This window comes from Monodelphis domestica, chromosome 4 (assembly GCF_027887165.1).
Source record: "Monodelphis domestica isolate mMonDom1 chromosome 4, mMonDom1.pri, whole genome shotgun sequence".
NCBI lineage: Eukaryota > Metazoa > Chordata > Mammalia > Didelphimorphia > Didelphidae > Monodelphis > Monodelphis domestica.
In genome coordinates, this window is record NC_077230.1 from 404,963,674 (window position 1) to 404,983,958 (window position 20,285).

At 43.6% G+C, this 20,285-nt stretch overlaps 1 protein-coding gene across 4 annotated transcripts in view; it reads left to right on the top strand.

Moving 5' to 3' along the window:
- The window catches only part of PLEKHG5 (pleckstrin homology and RhoGEF domain containing G5), a 118,965-nt gene that overhangs the window by 28,680 nt on the left and 70,000 nt on the right, over positions 1-20,285 (top strand). For 2 of the 4 annotated variants that reach the window (XM_056795910.1, XM_056795912.1), the window contains exon 1: positions 17,179-17,475. The exons of the other annotated variants lie outside the window; for them this stretch is intronic. In XM_056795910.1, coding sequence (XP_056651888.1) covers positions 17,343-17,475 — 133 coding nt within the window. In that variant the 5' untranslated portion in view covers positions 17,179-17,342. Of the gene's footprint in view, positions 1-17,178; positions 17,476-20,285 lie in introns of those variants that run through there. 4 annotated transcript variants of the gene reach the window in all.

Consider the following 20,285-nt stretch of genomic DNA (forward strand, 5'->3'; position numbering starts at 1 on the left):
CAATATAATACAACATAACATAACATAATATAATAGAACATAACATAATATAACAACATAACATAATGTAATAGAACACAACATAATATAACAACATAACATAATATAATAGAACACAACATAATATAATACAACATAACATAACATAATATAATAGAACACAACATAATATAACAACATAACATAATATAATAGAACACAACATAATATAATACAACATAACATAACATAATATAATAGAACACAACATAATATAACAATATAACATAATGTAATAGAACACAACATAATATAATACAACATAACATAACATAATATAATAGAACACAACATAATAGAACACAACATAACATAATAGAATAGAACACAACATAACATAAGACAACATAACAACATACTATGAAGATACAATATAACACAATATAACATAATATAAAATAACAATATAACATAACACAGCATAACATGTAATACAGAACAACACAAGATATATGATATGATAAATATAAGATGCGATATATAATGAACATGTGACATGACAAGACATAACATAATATAACATATATAGTATTATAATACAATATCAAATACTAACAGTAAGTGCTATCCCCAAATAGAATGGGCTGCCCTCCTTGGGGTCTTTAAGCAGAGGGGAGGCTGCTGGGTATCAGACATATTAGAGTGGGGACTCTGGTTTGGGAGGGGGTTGGACTAGGTGACCTCTGAGGTCCCTCCTGGCTTTTTTTTTTTTTAAACCCTTACCTTCCGGCTTGGAGTCAATATTGTGTACTGTGTATACACAGTATTGACTCCAAGGCAGAAGAGTGGTAAGGGCTAGGCAATGGGGGTGAAGTGACTTGCCCAGGGTCACATAGCTGGGAAGTGTCTGAGGCTAGATTTGAACCTAGGACCTCCCATCTCTAGGCCTGGCTCTCAATCCACTGAGCCACACAGCTGCCCCCCCCCCCCCCCCTCTCCTCCGCTTTTTACTGCCATGCCTGGGTTGTTCAAGTAACCTCCCCATGCTGCCTTTCTGTTCTTTCACCATGCAGAGAAGGGATGGGGTCCAGACAAAAGCTGCCTTGTATATTTTCCCTTCCGAAAAGAGAAAAATCAGGCTGCCACTGAAGAAGAGGGGCACGGCTTCTTCGGAGGGAAATGGCACTGTTAGGGGGAAGCCTCCCCAGAAGGAAACCCAAGATTAGCCTCCTTTGGTGCACAGAATGCGAGGGCTTTCAGTTTAGCCAGCCAGCATTCCTGCTGAGAGAGCACTGACTCGACTCTCTTTGGAATGTCTCTTTGGATGCCCCATGGAACGGAGACGCTGGGGTCGCCCCTGGCCTGGCCCCATCCCCGGGTCCCCAGGCCTTCCCGTCCCCCACGCCTCCAATCCTGACAGGGCTGCTTTTTCTGTGGGACCAGCCGGCCCCGTGGAGCGGAGGAATCAGTCCAAGAAGTGGGGGAGAGGAGAGGCTCACCCCCTTGCTAAAGGGGAGGGAGAAGCGCCAACGGGACCTCCATTGTCCTCCACCAATCCGAGAGGATTCGAGGAGTCTGTGGCCTCTGCAACAGCCAATCCCAGGCATGGAAAATGTGGTTGAAAACAGACAAATCTGAAATAATAATAGGTCTGCGGCTCTGAGCCAGAGGGCCAGAATGCAGCTGAGAAGCGGGGCTGCCCTGGGAAGGGAGCCGAGCATCGTCGTTTAGCTGAAAAACCTCTGGAGTCTGCGAGGCGGGACAGACAAGGTCTCCTGCAGGTCGGGGGAAGAAGCCAAAGGACACAGCGCCGGGATATCTGGGAGAAAACTGGCCTGTTCATTGGCTCCGAGACAGGAGGCGGGTGGCGTGAGCCTGGGAGATGAGGCAGCCTTCGCTCCCCCTGGGCAGACACAGCTCTTCCAGGAGAGCCTTCCTTCCTCCATCGGTCTGAGGATGGCTTAGGTAGAAGAATCCTGTCCTCACCCTCCGGGCTCTGAGAAAGAGGCAACGCAAGGATCTCACATCTGAAAGGAAGGGGAAACAGGCAGGGCCAGCCAGCAAAGGGAGAGGAGGCACCCCGCACATTCTACCTACAGAGGCATCCAGGGGGCTTAGCTGATGGTGGCAGGAAGGTCTGAGTTCAAATCGACTCTCAGGCACTTAACCTCTGTGTCTCTCAGTTCCCTTATCTGTAAAATGGGGTCATAATAGCACCTACGGTAATGTTGTTATGAGGATCAAATGAAATAACTGTAAAGTGCTTAGCACACAGTAAGTGTTATGTAAATATTAACTAAAAAAAATAATAAATCGTGTCCAACTCTTTGTAACCCCATTCAGGGTTTTGTTGGCAGAGATGCCGGAGTGGTTTGCCATTTCCTTTTCCAGCTCATTTGACAGATGAAGAAACTGAGGCAAGCAGAGTTAAGTGACTTGCCCAGGATTCACACAGCTAATAAGTGTCTGAAGCCAGATTTGAGTTTAGGAAGATGAGTCTCCCTGACTCCAGGCTCTGGATTTAATCAGTGCATCACTTAAATGAATTCAAATTTTTTTGAATTTTTTTTGCCCATTCAAATTTTTACTGGCTGTGAGACCCTAGACAAGTCACTTAATCTGTCTGCCCCAGCTTCCTTGTTTGTAAAAAGAGGACTTACTTACTTAACACTTACTTCCCATTATCCTTGTGAGGATAAAATGAAATGATATATGTAAAGCACTTTGCAAAATTTAAATGTGTTATATAAATGTTAGCTATTATTATTACAGTTATTCCTTCCATATCACAGGGGTTAGGAACTCAGCACCTTCCCCTCAATCTGGCCCTCCCTTTGTACTAGAGAAGTCTGAATTTTCTCTTTTTTCCTTTATGGCACATTTATAGTACCTTATTGTAAATTTTGGGTTGAGTATTCATTTCTGTCTTTAACTTTTTCTGCGTTATATGCTGCTTCTGCAAAACTCTCCCAAATTTTCCATTTAATTTCTTATGCCTACTTGACTAGCAATGTATCAAAACCATGATGGTGGAAGTCAGGATAGTGAAGGGATGCTTGCCTTTGCTCTTCTTTGAATAGAACACTCCATCTGCCTTCTAATTGCCTTTGCACTGGCTGTCCTCCATGCCTGGAATGCCTTCCTTCCTTACTTCTGCTCATTTGAAACCCTAGCTCTCTTCCAGTACCAGTTCAATTAAAAATCAGTCAACAAACATATATTAAGCATCTCCCATGTGCCAGGCACTGTGCTGGGTATTGGGGGACTAAACACAAAAATCAAACCATGCCTGTTCTCAAGGAGCTTTGGAGTTAATGGGGAAGATAACATGTATCTAAGTAGGATACAAGTAGATACCAATAGATATAAGGTAACCACCAATCCCCAGAGTTTTCTCTTAGAGGAAGCATTTCCCAGTTCCTCTGATTATCCATACTTCTTGTGCCCATTACTTTGTGTTTATTTCTTATGTACATATTTCCTTATCTGTTTAATCTTGTTTCCTTCTGGCTGACTAGAAATTCCTCGAGGGCAGGGACTGTTTGCATCTTTCTCTGTCAGTGCTTCAGATATGCAGGTGAAGAGCTGAGCCTAAGCACAGTGCCTGGCACATAGTAGGTCTTTAATACATGCTTATAGAATTGAAAAAGGAGATTCTAAGAGGAGAGTTGAGGAAGGAAGGCTTTCCAGACACAGGAGGCAGGTAGAAAAAAAGCAAAGAGATGAGAGGTGGAGTGTCTTGTGGAAAAAAACAGCAGGTTTAGTGTGTGTGTGTGTATACAGGGGATGCTTATCTCCCTCATCCTTCCCCCTCCCCACCTCTGCTTCCCCATTCTCAGGGGTGGGAAATCCCCAGAGACAATCTCTCAAGATATTGATAATCAGCAAAATGGGAAAAGAAGATGGGAAAAGCTCTGAGGGAGACAAGCAAAGAAAGGAGTCTTTTAGAGCTAGCTAGACAGATCCTTGGACACGTTTTCTAGTGATTCTGGTCATTCCATGTCTCTTATGAGATCTTAGACCTAGAGCTGGAAGGGGCTGTACAGGCTATCCACCCCCCACCCCCTTTTTACAGAGGAGAAAAACTGAGGATCAAAGAAGGGTAGTGATTTATTCAATGTCATGATTAATCAGAGTCAAGATTTGAACCCAGCTCCTCTGCCTTCTCCCTAAGCCTGACCAGTCCGGGGGCAGCAGGAACTCAGTCTGCAGGTCACTTAGGGGCTTCAGTTTCTAGCCATCTGTCTTTTCTCCCTTGGAGAGAAAGTCCAGCCTCGGGCTCCCTATGCTGGGACTGTCTCCCTCTCTTGTTTGTGGCTAACTCAGCCCAAAGAGGGAGGAAGAAAATTGTTTGTCAAAAACCCTTCCACTGGAGGGGCCAGGCTGCCCAGTCTGAAACCCCAATGGCAACCAGGTGTGTGCTGCTGCCCAGACAGGGGGAGTTAGGGCAGGGCTGGCTCTGCAGTGGCTGGAGAATCTGTGGCTCTCCTGCTAGAGCCTGGGTCTGAAGCCGGCTCCCTGCTGCCCGAGGGGGTTGGCATGGCCAGTGTGGCTGGCTCAGGGCCAGTTCTGGGATGCTGCTCCTCCCCCACCTCCCCTCCAACCCTAGTTGTGGCCTCTGCTAGGGGCAGGGAGGTCAGAGGCTTAGGTGGCAATTTTAGGGTCCCCCAGCCCATGTTCCAGAAGGGCCCCCTCCTTAGGGCCCACCCCTTCCCCACCTCTCTAGTTCAAGCAGGCTGCCAGACCAGGCAACTGGTTGGGTGTTCCTGGGTAGATGAATGAAGGGCTTCCCAGTGTTTTTCCATCCCTGGGCCTGGAGTTGGTGGGAGGGAGGCGGGGAGGGAGGCAAGAGGCATCTGCTTTGAATTACACCAGGCAGCTGCTTGGCACCTCAGTGTTCAGTGGATGGGGGTGTACAGTCTGACCCAGAGCCATTTCCCCAGCTTCCCCCAGACCTGGCTGCCTCTGGGTCCCACTGCGATCACCCTGCCCTCACTGGAACCCTAGAACTCCTTTTATCTCAACAGAATAAGCATAGGCTAGGGACAGAAGAGTCCTCTCCTCCCCCTAAGTGATCTGGTCCAACCCAGAGCCCTTATTCTACAGAAGAAGAAACAGGTTTAGGGAAAGGGAGTGAGTCACCCAATTTCAAATAGATGGCCAGTATTAGATGGAAGATTTGAACCCAGGGCCTCTGATTCCAAAGCTTTCCCCTCCTCCTATTCCTAGCTTCTGTCATATCCCCCAAACCCTGTCTGAGGCCAGCCAGTCTAGTCTCAACAAGCTTTTGAGCACTGACACAGTGCCAGGCTCTACCCCCATGGGGCAAAGGGGTGAAGAAAGAGGTCTCCCGGAGAGTGGGAAGGGGATGTACCTTGGGGGAGAGGAGGAATTGCTCAGTGAGGGCACTGGACCAGCATTGTTATCTGTTTTGGTAGTTAGCACCAGGGTACTGTGGAGAGAACATGGACTCTGAAGTATGGACTTGTGTTTGAATCTCAGTTCTGATGCTTATAACCTGTATGCCCTTGCCCAAGTTAATTTTCTGAAACTCAGTGTTCTTATCTGTAAAATGGGGGGGGGGGGACTGGACTAGATGATTTTAGAGATCCCTTCCAGCTCCAAATCTAGATGTTTTTATTTCTAAACCCTTTCTTTCTGTCTTAGTAAGAACTCTAGGTAAACAAGGTTAAATGACTTGTCCAGGGACACACAGCTAAGAATTGCTTGAAGTCAAATTTGAATCCAGGACCTCCAACTCCAGGCACAGTACTGTATCCACTGAGCCACCTAGTTGCACTCACCCTACCCCCTCCCTAATATCTCCTTTCCTAAGATTCTTATGTAAATTTGGGGAAAATAAATTATCTGAGCCTCAGTTTTTCTTGTCCGTAAAATGAGGGGAAAGGGACTAGGCTAGATGGCCTCTAAGACCTCTTTTAGTTCCTGATCTGTGATCCTAAAAGAGATAAATGACCTGAAAGCCTAAAAACTATGCCCAGGGGTCTGACTCTTTGTGCCTGGCTTCCCTCCATTTGCTTTCTTCTCTGTCCCTCTCTACCTTTCAATGCTGTTAAAACCTTCTCCTTCATCGCTCCTGTCTCCTGGAACATCTCCCAGTTCTCTGGGATCTCCTTGATTCCTTCAGATCTCATCCTTTGCTCAGACCCTGGACCATTAGCTTGGATTTTTTCTTCTGGACAGGCTAGAGGATAAAGCTGGGAGACATGCCCTTCTGCAGCTGCATTCTTCCATTCAGAACCTGTGGGAGGAAGCCAGGGCTTCAGCTGGGAGAGGGCTGGGACTCTGGGAAGAGAGAGGAGACTGGAATCAGGGACCTGGCTTGGCCATCTCTCTGCTCCCCAGAGGCAGAGCTGTCACTAGGAATTTTTATTTCCAGGGGTCAGGAAGACACTGACCTGTGCTAAGGAGAGAGAGACAAGGACACAGATGCTGTAGTGAAAGCTGCCATGGGGGAGGAGGCTTCCCAATCTGATGACTTTCTATTTGAACAAATTATTCTTTTTGTTGTTTTTTCAGTTACATTCAACTCTTCTTCCTGACCTCAGTTGGGTTTTTTAGGGCAGAGATACAGGAATGGTTTGCCATTTCCTTCTCCAGCTCATTTTACAGATAGGGAAAGTGAGGCAAACAGGATGACATGACTGCCCACAGTTAGTAAGTGTCTGAGACCAAATTTGAACTCAGGAAGACTAGTCTTCTTGACTCCAGGCCTGGCAATCTATCTGCTTCATCACCCAGCTGCTCCAATTATTCTTTCTAATTGGAAAACAGTATGGCAGAAATTAGGTTTAGATCTATATCTCACGCCCAATACCAAGAAAAGGTCAAAATGGGTATACAATTTAAACATAAAGAATGATATTATAAATAAATTAGGGAAACATAGAATGGTTTACCTGTCAGATCTATGGAGAAGAGAAGAATTCAAGATCAAATGAGACAGAGAACATCATAAGATTTAAAAAGAATAATTTTGATTACATTAAATTAAATTTTTTTTGGTACAAACAAAAGCAATGCAACCAAGATTAGAAGGGAAACAACAAGCTAGGGAAAAAATGTTATAGTAATTTTCTCTGATAAAGGTCTCATTTCTCAAATATATAAAGAACTACATCAAATTTAAAGGAATCCAAGTCTTTCCCCAACTGACAAATGGTTCAAAGATATGACTAAGCAGTTTTCATATGAAGAAATCAAAGCTATCAGTAATCATATAAAAATATTCTAAATCCAACGATTCATCCTAAGTAGGTGTTAAGTGCCATTGGTTTTTATGCATTGCAAGGTGAACTGGGACAAAAATCTCATTCACCACACCCTAGTTATGGCCCTAGCTTCTGGACCTCAGTTCGCAGCAGAGCTGGGAAGTTTGTCTTTGGAAACTCAGCTATTCCATTTCTGGACTACAGTGTCCAGAGTGAAAGAGAACATAGTCTCACTGTTCTTTGCATTGGTCAGACTGTGCATGCCTGGAGTATTTTGTTTGCTTCTGGGATCCAAAGGGGGAACATTGACAAGCTGGAGTTAGTCCAGATGAGGAACCAAAATTTAGTATCTAGCTCAAGATGGAAGGGAAAGGCAAAAGATTCATTATAACATATGTATAGCAGGAAACATCAGTGGTGTATTCTTATGCTCTTCCACAATCATCATCTTTTTTTTATTTTAATTTTTTTTTTTAATTTTAAACCCTTACCTTCCATCTTAGAATCAAGACTGTGTATTAGTTCTGAGACAGAAGAGTGGTCAGGGCTAGGCAATGGGGGTTAAGTGACTTGTCCAGGGTCTCCCAGCTAGGAAGTATTTGAGTCCAGATTTGAACCCAGGACATTCTTTCTCTAGGTCTCGATCTCAATCCACTGAGCCACCTAGCTACCCCCAAGAGAATGATTATAGAAGATCTTTGTAAACTTTAAAACTCTATACAAATATCAATTGCTATCATCACCACTGAGAGACAGAATGATATAGGAGAGAATCTGGCTTCAGAGTAAAGACCTGGGTTCAAGTTTGTCACACCTTTGGCTAAGTTGGATGGCCCTGGACAAGTCATTTAACTTAAAAGACTACAAATTCTAGATTAGCTGCTGACTTATTCTACTGGAATAATTTTTCTTATTTTGGGAGCATCTTAGGCTGATGAAATCATAGGTCTGGACCAAACATTGTTATCAGCATCATCTAAATGTATAAGACTTGTTCCCTGTAGCTCCAGATGAAATCTAGGCCACTGGACTGGGTAGGAGTTACAGGAAGGAGGATTTTAGCTCCGTGTAAGGAAGAATTTTTTTTTTTTAAGCAATTGGAGTTGTTCAATAATCAAATAGTCTGCCCTACCTGCCAATGAATTAGCCATCATTGCAATTATTCAGATACAGGCTGATTAGCCATCTGTTGGGTAAAGGAAATTTCCTGTATTAGGCTAGGGATGAGGAGATTGGTCTTGATGAACTCCATTCCTAGACTAATGTATAAGAGCTGATATTTCTATTGATGAGTTTCCATCCTCATTAGGACCTTATGACGTAGGATCAAGCCTTCTGAGCACTGCTGTCAAAGCTGATCTATATGGTCATTTAAGACTTGAAAACACCATCCTGGAACTGAATCTCTCCCCCATCCCTCTCCTGGCCCTTGTTTCTTCCCCCACCATCATCAAGGAAAGAATTCAGGATGGCTAAAAAGGCAATTCTCCTTTCCTGGACCTACACAATCTGCATGACTCACAGTACCAATGAAGGGCAAGGTCTGGGCTTGCTCATCTTAGTTCTTCGTCTCATTACTCTTCAGTTCTAGCCTCTCCTCTGGTCCTTGGCTTCAGGGTTCATTGCCATACCCATCTCTCTCTCTTCCCTGGGGCTTATCATAGGTTTCACCTCCCTGTCTGTTGGCAAGTTAGGGAGGTGTCTCTGCCAGGCATGTAAAGACTTCCCTGGTAGAATGGGCAGATGAGAACAATTTGTTCCAATGATCATGAAGGCGACTGAAGTCTGCACTGGGGAGTGCTTAGAGCTTGGTCAGACACTGAAGAAGCCAACGTCATCTGCTGTATCCCAAGCCAATCATCTTGACTTTTATTTTGCCATTGGTCTTTGATGACTCTGGAAGAGAGAGTGAGGCCAACAATTCTGCCTCACTTAGATCCAATTTATTTGGGGGTCAAAAGACATCATCAGTGATTTCCTCTGGGATTAGGTTCTCTTTGATTAGGAAGGATAACATCCCACCACCACCACTTCCATATGAACTATTTTTGTTTGGTCCTTTCCAGTCTAAAGATTCTCCATGGCAGAGAATTTGAATAAAATAGATGGTGGTGGGAGTAGTTCAACCTCCTCACCATAATGAGTTATCATCATCCCATCTACCCAATGAAAATCCCCATTCTTTCTTTGAGCCTCTTCTTGCATCCAATATAAGGGGAAAAAAAGTCACCCAATAGCCATTTTTTGGTAGTCCTTCGCTTTCATTAACCAATCAGCAAACATTAATAAAGCTCTTACTGTTATACTCTAGGTAATATGCTAAGCTCTAGTCCTTTCCCTCAAGAAGCTTACTTTCTAATGTGGGAGGAAATAAATATAAGTAGGTATATATAATATACACATGAGTGCAACTGGATGATGCAGTAGATAGAGTATTGGGTCTAGAGTCAAGAAGACATCTTCCTGAGTGCAAATCTGGGCTCAAACACTCACTGTGTGATCCTGTGCAAGTCATATGACTCTGTTTACCTCAATTTCCTCATCTGTAAAATGAGTTGAAGAAGGAAATGGCAAGCCACTCCAGTATCTTTGCCAAGAAAACCCCACAAGGAGTCACAAAGAATAGTATACAACTGAACAACAATGACCAAGATGCACATACAGAGTAGATGGAAGTTAATCTTAGAGAAGAAGGCCCTGGTAGGAAAAGAGTAGGGGGACCTACTACAGAAGTTGATGTCTGGACAGAGACATGAAGGAGGTCAGAGAGACTCCTCTGTTGCCTTTATCTTTATATTATAATAGTTTTGTTCTCTATTTAATTTTTTTTCAAATGCGCCATTTTATAAACTTGGTGAAAAAGAAATACATTTCTAGGATGGTATGTCTCTATATGTATATCAATTTCTTTTTTAAAATTTTATTTAATTAATTAATTTAGAATATTTTTCCATTCTCCATCTAATTTTATTCACTGTGCATCAGTTCATACAAGTCTTCTTATATTTCCTTGAATTCTTCATTTATCATTTGTTACAGTGCAATATTTAATGCTGTTCACATACCACAATTTGTTCAGCCCTTCTTCAATCCATAGGCACACATGTTGTTTCTGATTTTTTGTTCCCACAAAAAGTGTTGCCATGAATGTTTTGGTATCTTTTGAACTCTAACCCTCTAACTTTGACCTCCTTGGGATACATGCCCAGTCATGGTAATGCTGGGTTAAAGGATATAAACAATCTAGTCACTTTTCTTGAATAATTCCAAATAGTTTTCCAGAACAGTTGGGCCAATTCATGACTCTACCAACAGAATATTAGTGTCTGTCTTCCCACAGTTCTTCTAATATTGACTCTGTCCATCTTTAATCTTTTTTCCAGTTTGATAGATGTGAGTTGAAACCTCTTAGTTGTTTCAATTTGTATGTGTGATTTCAGACATTTTTGCATGTGGTTGATAAAAATTTGTATTTCTTCCCTTAAAAGGTGTTCTTTTCTGATTAGGGAATGGCTCATGACCATCTATATTTGCATGAATTTTCTAAATATCTTGGGTATCAGATTTTTGTCAGAGATATTTGATAGAATTTTTTCCCAATCAACAGTGTATTTTCTTAGTCTACCTGCATTGATTTTGTTAAATTTTTATATAATTGCAAATATCTGTTATCATTTGTCAAAATCTCTTTTTATTGTATTGATAAGATTTTTTCCCTAGTCACAATTGTGAAAGGTACTGCCTATAATGATGTCACTACATCTATCTATCTATTTATACACATTATATTTGGTATACTTTTGGAGACTACTATAGTATACTGCATTATATAATATACTACATAGTATGAAATATTAGTCTAAAACTATTTTTTTCTAAACAGGTTTCCATTTTCCCCAGCAGCTTTTTGTGAATAAAAAGGCATAGGCTCATAGATTTAGAGATAAAAGGAACCTTAGAGGTTGAGTTTATCACCATCCCAATCCAATTTTTCAGATGAGTAGATTAAGACCCAGAGAAAGTTAGTGATTTACCCAAGGTCACACAGGTAGAAAGTATCTTTAATGGTGTTTAAATACTTTTGACTATTATACAACAAAGGGGTATCTAGATGAGACCCTAGAGCATAGATCCCTGGGCTAACAGTGAGGAATATAAGTTTTCCTGAGTTCAAATCTGACCTTAGACACTACAAGTTCTGTGACCTTGGGAAAATCACTTTACCCTATTTGCCTCAATTTCCTCCTTTGTAAAATGAGCTGGAGAAGGAAATGGCAAACCATTCCAATCTCTTTTTCAAGAAAACTCCAAATGGGATAACACGAATGAACTATGCAACCAAACTGCCTACCCCTAGAATTTCTTGACTTTAACAGTCCCATGTTTGATTGCTTCTGGGCCTTGCTTAACTCCCTTTTTTGTGAGAGTGTAGTTCTTCACAATTCTCCCATAATAGCCACTGAGTCCATGAAAAATCTTCTGCTCTTGATAATTAGCCAAGTGATGATGAATGTATCTATTTTATCAGTGTCATCCCTCATTTTCTGAGGAATGACTGTGACCCACACACTTGACTGAATTTTGGAGATCTAGCTCTTATCAACTGACAGCTTTTGGACAACATCTTCTCTGCTATCTCTTGTTACACTGTCAGGAGTTTGCTGGTAAATGTTTAACAACCAGTTCTGTGGGAAAGAATGCATACATGGTGGAAACAGTTTTAAAGTTGAAACTGAATTATTAACATTTTCTCCAACACTTATTAACTTTAGGCAATCAATAAAAGAATAAGTCACACCATTATTTGTAGCTTTTACTGATTTCCAAAGTGTAAATGCTCATACTGAAATTTTAATAATTGGCTTCCCCTAGAGCCCTGTTGGTGAAGATGTGGCACATATGCCCCTGCAGCATGACATGGGGATGTTCTATTCCTCCTCTCCACAGTGCTCAAGGACATTTTTCATATGCCTTGCCCCTCTGTCCAGATGCCCAATGGGAGCACATCCTCCCTCCACTGTCTGGGGTAATTCAGCTGGGCTCACAGGCAGCTTTGAAGGTGCATTTTGGGTACCCAGTCTCTAAATTACCCTAAAAGAATAGCTATGTGGTGCAGTGGATAGAGCTCTGGTCCTAGAGTCAGGAAGCCTCATCTTCATTGGTTCAAATCTGACCTCCAGACACTTACTAACTAGCTATATGACGCTGGGCAAATCACTTTGCCCTGTTTGCCTCAGTTTCCTCATCTGCAAAATGAGCTGGAGAAGGAAATGGCAAATCACTCCAGTATCTCTGCCAAGAAAATCCCAAACGGGGTCAGGAAAAGTCAGACACGGCTGAAAAATGGCTGAACAACAACAGGGTTAGTCTTGGTCCTGCTACTAACTCTGCATGGGTGACCTCAGGCAAATCACTGGACTCTGAGCCGGATCAATCAAGATGGGGCACAACTGCTGCCCTGACAACCTTGGGTAGGAAATTATCTTGACTAGCCAGTGAGATTGGGCCAATACATCAAGGCTGGCATGGGGAGTCCCTCCTCTGGAGATCTCAGTCCAACCCCAGCTTGTAATCTTAAACCATTCTCATTTGTAACAAAAGAAGACTTTTCCTTGTGGGCCTGGGAGCAAAGGGTTCATGGGATACTGGACTACAAAGGAAAAAAGCATGTCAATAGTTCTTTTTTTTTTAACTCTTACTTTCTGTCTTAGATGATTGACTTTAAGATAGAAGATAAAGTCTTTGTTTTTTTAATAGGTAGTGGTTTTTTAAAACAGAAGATGGGAGCAGCTGGGTGGATCAGTGGATTGAGAGCCAGGTCTAGAGATGGGAGGTCCTAGGTTCAAATCTGGCCTCAGACCCTTCCCAGCTGTGTGACCCTGGGCAAGTCACTTGACCCCCATTGCCTAGCCCTGACCACTCTTCTGCCTTGGAATCAATACCCAGTATTAACTCCAAGCCGGAAGGTAAGGGTTTAAAAAAAAATTAAAATTAAAATAAAAAAGATGATGATTGTGGAAGAGCATAAGAACACACCACTGATGTTTCCCACTATACATATGTCAAAATGAATCTTTTGCCCTTTTCTTCCATCTTGGGCTAGATACTAAGTTTTGGTTCCAAGACAGAAGAGCAGTAAGGGTTAGGCAATTAGGGTTAAGTATCTTGCCCAGGGTCACAAAGCTAGGAATTATCTGAGACAGATTTGAACTCAGGACCTCCTGTCTCACAGCTGGGCTTTCTATTCCCTGAGTCACCTAGCTGCTGGGGAAATGCTATTCGGAAGGGCTCTGGAGCTCAAGGAGGTCCTCAGATGTCTTCATTGAGGCTTCTGGGCAGGTGGTGGTTGAATTTCTGGCTCTACTCCGGGCAATGCCACCTCCTGTCTTACTTTCAGAGAATCAAGCTGCTTCAGCTGGGCTGGCCAGCCTGCTCTGTAGGTGGGCTGGAGAGCAGTGGGTAGAGACAGCTCATCTCTTCTCCCTGAGGATTATTCCCTTGCATGGGGCTAATTTAAGTAAAGCATTTTGCAAGCTTGAAAGTTCTATACCATGGTCAATGATCACATAAATCGGGGGGATGTGGGGAGAGTTGTGACAAGGTCTTCCCAGGGACCTTCAGGCTGTTGTCCTCTTCAGCTGGGAGTAAGATGAGCTCTGCTGAGAGACCTTGAACACTTGAATAGTCAGGGCCTCCGGGCTGTCCACTTTTCTAAGGAGAAAAACTATAAGTAGTACTTTTTTTGTGACCAGGACAAGCGACTAACTCACTGGGACAAGTAGCACCAAGGGTTTCCTCCTACTGATGGTGAGATGGAGTGGGGGGAGAGGAAGGCAGAGACTCTGGGATAGTGATAGAAAGACCACTGCTGGGGACATCACTGTTGGGGTGCAGAGAGAGAAAACTGGCAAACTTTACTGAAGAACTGCAAATGTCACCAGTGTCCTCTAAATTCAGCACCCTACGACAAAGCCCTGATCATCCAGTCCTAGTTAGGGATAATCAACCAATCAGTCCAAAAACATATTGCGGGGCAGCTGGATGGCTCAGTGGATTGAGAACCAGGCATAGAGACAGGAAGTCCTGGGTTCAAATCTGGCCTCAGATGCTTCCTTGATGTATGATCCTGGGCAAGTCACTTAACCTCCAATGCTTAGCCCTACCACTCTTCTATTTCAGATTTTATTCTTAGTTTGGATTAAAAAAAAAAACAAAAAACACCTTATCTTCCATCTTGGAATCAACACTGTGTATTGGTTCCAAAGCAGAAGAATGGTAAAGGGGGTGTAGTGACTTGCCCAGAGTCACACAGCTGGAAGTATCTGAGGCCAAATTTTAACTTAGGACCTCCATCTCTAGGCCTGGCTCAAATCCACTGAGCTACCCAGCTGCCCCCCTAAGTATGGATTCTAAGACAAAGGAAGGATTAAAAAACAAACAAACAAACAAAAACAACAAAACTATGGATGTAAAGAAAGGCAAAAAATCAGTCCTTGTCCTCAAGTAGCTCACATTTTAATGGGGGAAACAACATGCAAACAACTCTTCTACATATACATCTGTATCTTTATTATATATTAAAGATAAATGGAAGGTCATATTGGAGGGCTAGTGTCTGGGGGACAGGGAATGAAAAGGCTTCTTGCAAAAGATGGGACTTGAGCTAAATTTTGAAAGAAACCAGAGAAGCCAGAAGGCAAAGGAGAATGGGGAGAGTCTTTTAGGGATGGGTTCTAGTCAGTGAAAAAGCTTAGTTAGGAGATGAAGCATTATGTGTGAGGAAAAGCAACAAGGTTAGTGAGGATGGTGGAGTATATGAAAGAGAGGAGAGTGTAACACTGGAAAACTAGGAAGGGGTCTAGGATTGTCAAGAGCTTTAAATATCAGAGGATTTTATCCTCTGTCATTTTATTTGATTTTTTAACCTAGAGGTAATAGGGAGCCACTGAAATTTATTCAATAAGGGAGATGATGCATGGTTAGACCTGTACTTTAAGAACATTATTTTGATAGCGAAGTGGAGGATGAATGGATGTGAGAAGAAATTTGAGGGGGGTGGGGATCAGTTAAAAACTATTGCAGGGGGTAGCTGGATGTCTCTGTGGATTGAGAGCCAGGACAAGAGATGGAGGTCCTAGGTTCAAATCTGACCTCAGATACTTCTTAGCTGTGTGATCCTGGATAAGTCACTTCACCCCCATTGCCTAGCCTTAACCACTCTTCTGCCTTGGAACCAATACATAGTATTGATTCTAAGACAGAAGGTAAGGGTTAAAAAAAAAAAGCTATTGCAATAACCTAGGTAAGGAGTGATGGAAGCCTACACCAAGATGGCAGCTAGAAGAGCAGAAATAAGTGAGTGGATCTAGGTGAGGGATGCTGGTAAGATAGACACAAACAGCGCAGCTTACCATCTGATTGGCTATGTGGAGTGAGTATGAATAAAGAGTCAAGGGTGATGATGAAGGGGATGTGCTGGTTGACTGGGAGTGTGATGATACCTTAGTAGTAACAGGGAAATTGGGAAGCGGATGAGATTTTGGGGAAAGAGAATTGAGTTCAGTTTGGACAGACTGGGTTTGAGGGGCCAACAACTTCCAGTTTCAGATTTCCAAAAGTCAGTTGCCCATGTGGGGTTCAGAGCTCAAGGGAGAAACCATGACTGGCAGTGGAGATCTGGGAATTATCTTCGTAGTGATAGTCATTGAATCTATGGGAGCTAATTCTAGGGAGCCCAGAGAATCTGATTGTGAAGGAGACTTTGGGCAAGAGAATTCAAGTGACCCTGATCTCTTCCTCCCCTAGCCTTTCCTTCTTATGGTATAAGCGTGAAAAGGGGGTTAATTATAAAAAAAAGTTGGACTGGATTATTTAGCAATAGGTTCGACAGTCATTTAATTTATTCCAAAGAGATTTATTTATAATTTATTTACAAATTAAAGAAAGAGTTAAGCTGAAGCACTTAATAATTTGCTCCCAGTCCCTGGTTTAATTAACCCAGGCAGGGAGAGTTAGTCCTTAGCAGGGAGAGGTCTCGGCAAGCCTGAGGACCTGGGAATGTCTCTCTCAAGAGGTAGGTCTCTCTTGAGGCTTGTTTTCAGAAAACCCAGGAAAGGAGTCGGCTTTTTCACTGACCAGATTTAAGTCCAAAGGGAGAGATTTAAGGACAGTTTCACCAGCATATTCTTCACCAGCCTCTAACTGGAACTCAGAACTCCAGAAAAAGTCAAAGACCAAGTTGGACTCCACTCAGGAAGTTGAAGATCCCTTTTAAAGACACTTTCTTTTGCATCACTTCCTGTGCCTCCCCCTAATTTTACGTCTACCAATCACAGTTGAAGGTTTGATTAGGACTGCCCAGGGGCAGTCAGTTTGATTCTGATTCCTCACCTACTGTTGCCCAGGTGGGTCACAGACCTCCCCTTTAATGATTAAGTGGGATGTTTACACTTTTGGTGATTAGATCTAAAAACGGGCAGATCTCCCCATTCAACTGTAAGTAGTGTTTACACTTTGGGTGATTAGATCTAAAAATGGGCAGGGGAGTTCCTTTCATTTTCACAATCAGGGGAGAGTGAAATTGAATCTTCACAATGGAAAGAAGGACATCTCAGTCCTTCTCTCATTGAGAAATCTAGAGAAAGAGAGAATGGCCCTTGGAGGAACTTGGGGGAGGCAGAGGAGAGGGAGAGGATGCTAGGGTTGTTTCTTGGAATAGCACTTTTTATCTCCAAACACTTATCTTAGGAGCAAAGCAGTCCCCCAGTCCCATTCCTTTGCAGAATCTAAAATCATCCCAGATTAGCCTTTAGTGCAATATCTCTTGGAGGCTGGGGAAAGTGAAATTTGTATAATAAATGTAGGAGTTTGAAGAAAGGAGCTTTGTCTGGGCTGGGGGCCTGGGCCATTGGTCAGTTCCTCACAGCCCCCGGCCTCTCCCAGAATGCCCCCTCTCCTGATGAATGCTGTTCTTGTCCACAGAGCAGGTCCTGGGCTTGCCTGTGTCTCCCCTCCCCTGGGTGGTATCACTATGGCCCTGACTCAGGCCCTAGGGCCTTCTGCCTGCAACATCAGGGCCTGAGAGCCACTGAGGGAAGTTGCTCAGGGCAGTCTGGGGCCCCGAGTTTCACCATGTTTCTCTACTGGAGGAAGCGGGGTGCCTATGAGCTGGAGTCATTGCCCCCATCCCTGACCCAGCTGGAGTACGGAGCTGTGGAGCGCTTCTCCTGGAATTCACCCCTTGATATCATTGAGGACCTTGAAGGTAGGTGCTGGGGGCTGAGAGTGGGAACGGATGGGCCAGGGGATAAAGAGGAGGTAGGAAAGGGGGTGTTCCTACAGCCTCTTTCTCTGGGAGATTAGGATAGAGGAGAGGAAGGAGAGAGCTTGAGGACCCCAGAAAGGATCCAGATTTGGTTGTTTCTAAGGGTGGCCCTATGGGAAGGGTCTTTGGTATAGAACATGGCAGCCTGTAAAGCAGAGTGCCTTCCTAAAGCTAGGAGGAGGAGAGAGGAGCCAGGGCAAGAGGGCCCCTTCCCAGGGGCTGTGCCATTGCCAAGGAGCAGGAGGAGGGGCAGGCAGCACAAGGTCAAAGGAGACTTCCTCTCCATTCACTTGGTTCAGGGTGTCCTAAGGGGGCGTTAAAGAGGGGGTTGGAGATTGGAAATGACTGATACTGGGAACCCAGAGGAAGTGTGTGATGGAGGGAGGAGAAGAAAATACTCTGATATTCCCAGAGCCAGACTTTTGGTCTTTGGTCAAAGACCTAGAGACCTTCTGGAAGGAGTTTGGGAATGAAGGGGAACCAGTGGGGCCTGACTGAATAGCATCTTCTTTCCATGTGGTGTAATGGGTACAGGATAAATATTAGGGTAAGGAAGACCCGAGTTCAAACCCCACCTTTCACACTTACTGGTTGTCTTTTACCCCTGTTACCTCTGAGTTTCATTTGCTTTTATTTTTTTAAGTAATTTTTCTTTTATTTTGAACTTAATAATTGCACATTGTTCAATTATCAGAGAAGAACAAGAAATAGGATTAGAAAAGAAACTGTAAACTTCTGTTCCATCCAGGTTTTAAAAAAAGAAACATGTGGCTATAAAATTTATCAAAAGAATATTTTGATAAATTTTATAGCCACATGTTCCTCTTTTTAGCAACAAAATTGCTTTTTGCTCATGTCCTCTGCACTTAATTTTGTTTTTTTTTTCCTTGGCTTTTAAAAATTATCTATTGGGGCAGCTAAGTGTTTCAGTGGACAGAAAGATGGGAGGTCCTGGGTTCAAATGTGGCCTCAGATATTTCCTAGTTGTGTGACCCTGGGCAAGTCACTTAACTCCAATTGCCTAGTTGTTGTCACTCTTCTGCTTTGGAACCATACATAGTATCAATTTTAAGATAGAAAATAAGGGTTAAAAAAATGGCCTATTAACATGCTTCCCCCCCCCCCCCCTTATAGCCCATTATCCTATGAACCCTTTGTTCCCAGTCCCCACCATGGAAAAGTCTTTTGTAACAAATGAAATGGTTTAAGATTACAAACTGGGATTGGGCTGAGATCTCCAGAGGAGGGACTCCCCATACCAGCCTTGATGTATTGGCCCAATCTCACTGGCTAGTCAAGACAATTTCCTACCCAAGGTTGTCAGGGCAGCAGTTGTGCCCCATCTTGATTGATCAGGCTCAGAGTCCAGTGATTTGCCTGAGGTCACCCATGCAGAGTTAGTAGCAGGACCAAGACTAACCCTGTTGTTGTTCAGCCATTTTTCAGTCGTGTCTGACTCTTCCTAACCCTGTTTGGGATTTTCTTGGCAAAGATACTGGAGTGGTTTTGCCATTTCCTTCTCCAGCTCATTTTACAGATGGGGAAACTGAGGCAAATAGGGTAAAGTAATTTGTCCAGTGTCACACAACCAATAAGTGTCAGAAGCCAGATTTGAACTCAGGAAGATGAGTCTTTCTGAATTCATGCCTGGAACTCTATCCATTGTGCCACCTAGCTGCCTCTATCTAAGGGGGACAATTAATAGGACTAGTATGATGGCAATGATGGGGTGGGGCAATGACATTTGTGCCATGGGACAATATTAGAGCATTGCAAAGAGGCTGTTGGAGTGCAGATAACAAGGAATGAGTTCTAGAGGTCTATAGTGTAGAGGACCTGAACAGATACCTAGAATCACTTTCTCTAAAGATTCTCCTCCTCCTCCTCCCTCTCCTTCTCCTCCTCCTCCTCCTCCTTTTCCTCCTCCTCCTCCTTCTCCTTCTCCTTCTTCTCCTTCTCCTTCTCCTTCTCCTTCTCCTTCTCCTTCTCCTTCTCCTTCTCCTTCTCCTTCTCCTCCTCCTCCTCCTCCTCCTCCTCCTTTTCCTCCTCCTCCTCCTTCTCCTTCTCCTTCTTCTCCTTCTCCTTCTCCTTCTCCTTCTCCTTCTCCTTCTCCTTCTCCTTCTCCTCCTCCTCCTCCTTCTCCTTTTCCTCCTCCTCCTCCTCCTGGTCTGGTATCAGATTTGAACCTAGGTCATCCTGACTCCAGGCTTGGCTCTCTATCCACTGAACCACTAGACATCTGGATGGCATCACCTCCACCTCCCCCACCCACCATACCCTGTCCTCAGCTGCTGTTTGTATTTACATTTTCACTAATCTTTTCATTGATCTCATTTGTTGTTTCATCATCTTCCTTTCGAAATGTGTCCCTCCTATCCGCTGAGACTTATCCCTTGTAATAAAGATTGAGAGAAGGGACAGAACCAGCTCAGCAAAACTATCCAATGCATCAAATCAGGCTAACAGTAGATGCAGTGTTCTGCATCCCTGGGGCACCCCCCACTCCCTCCAGCCTGCAGAGAAGGGTGGGAGGTGAATTCTCTTAGCTTTTTTCTCAGCAGGGTTAGGGGGAAGTTTGGTCATTATCCTCATGCCATGCCTGTTTGGACTTCACTTGCTCTTGTTTTTGAGATGGTGAGACAGACAGAGAGAGAGACAGACAGAGAGAGAGACAGACAGAGAGACACACACATACACAGAGACACAGAGAGAGAGAGAGAACGAGAGACAGAGAGACAGACAGACAGAGA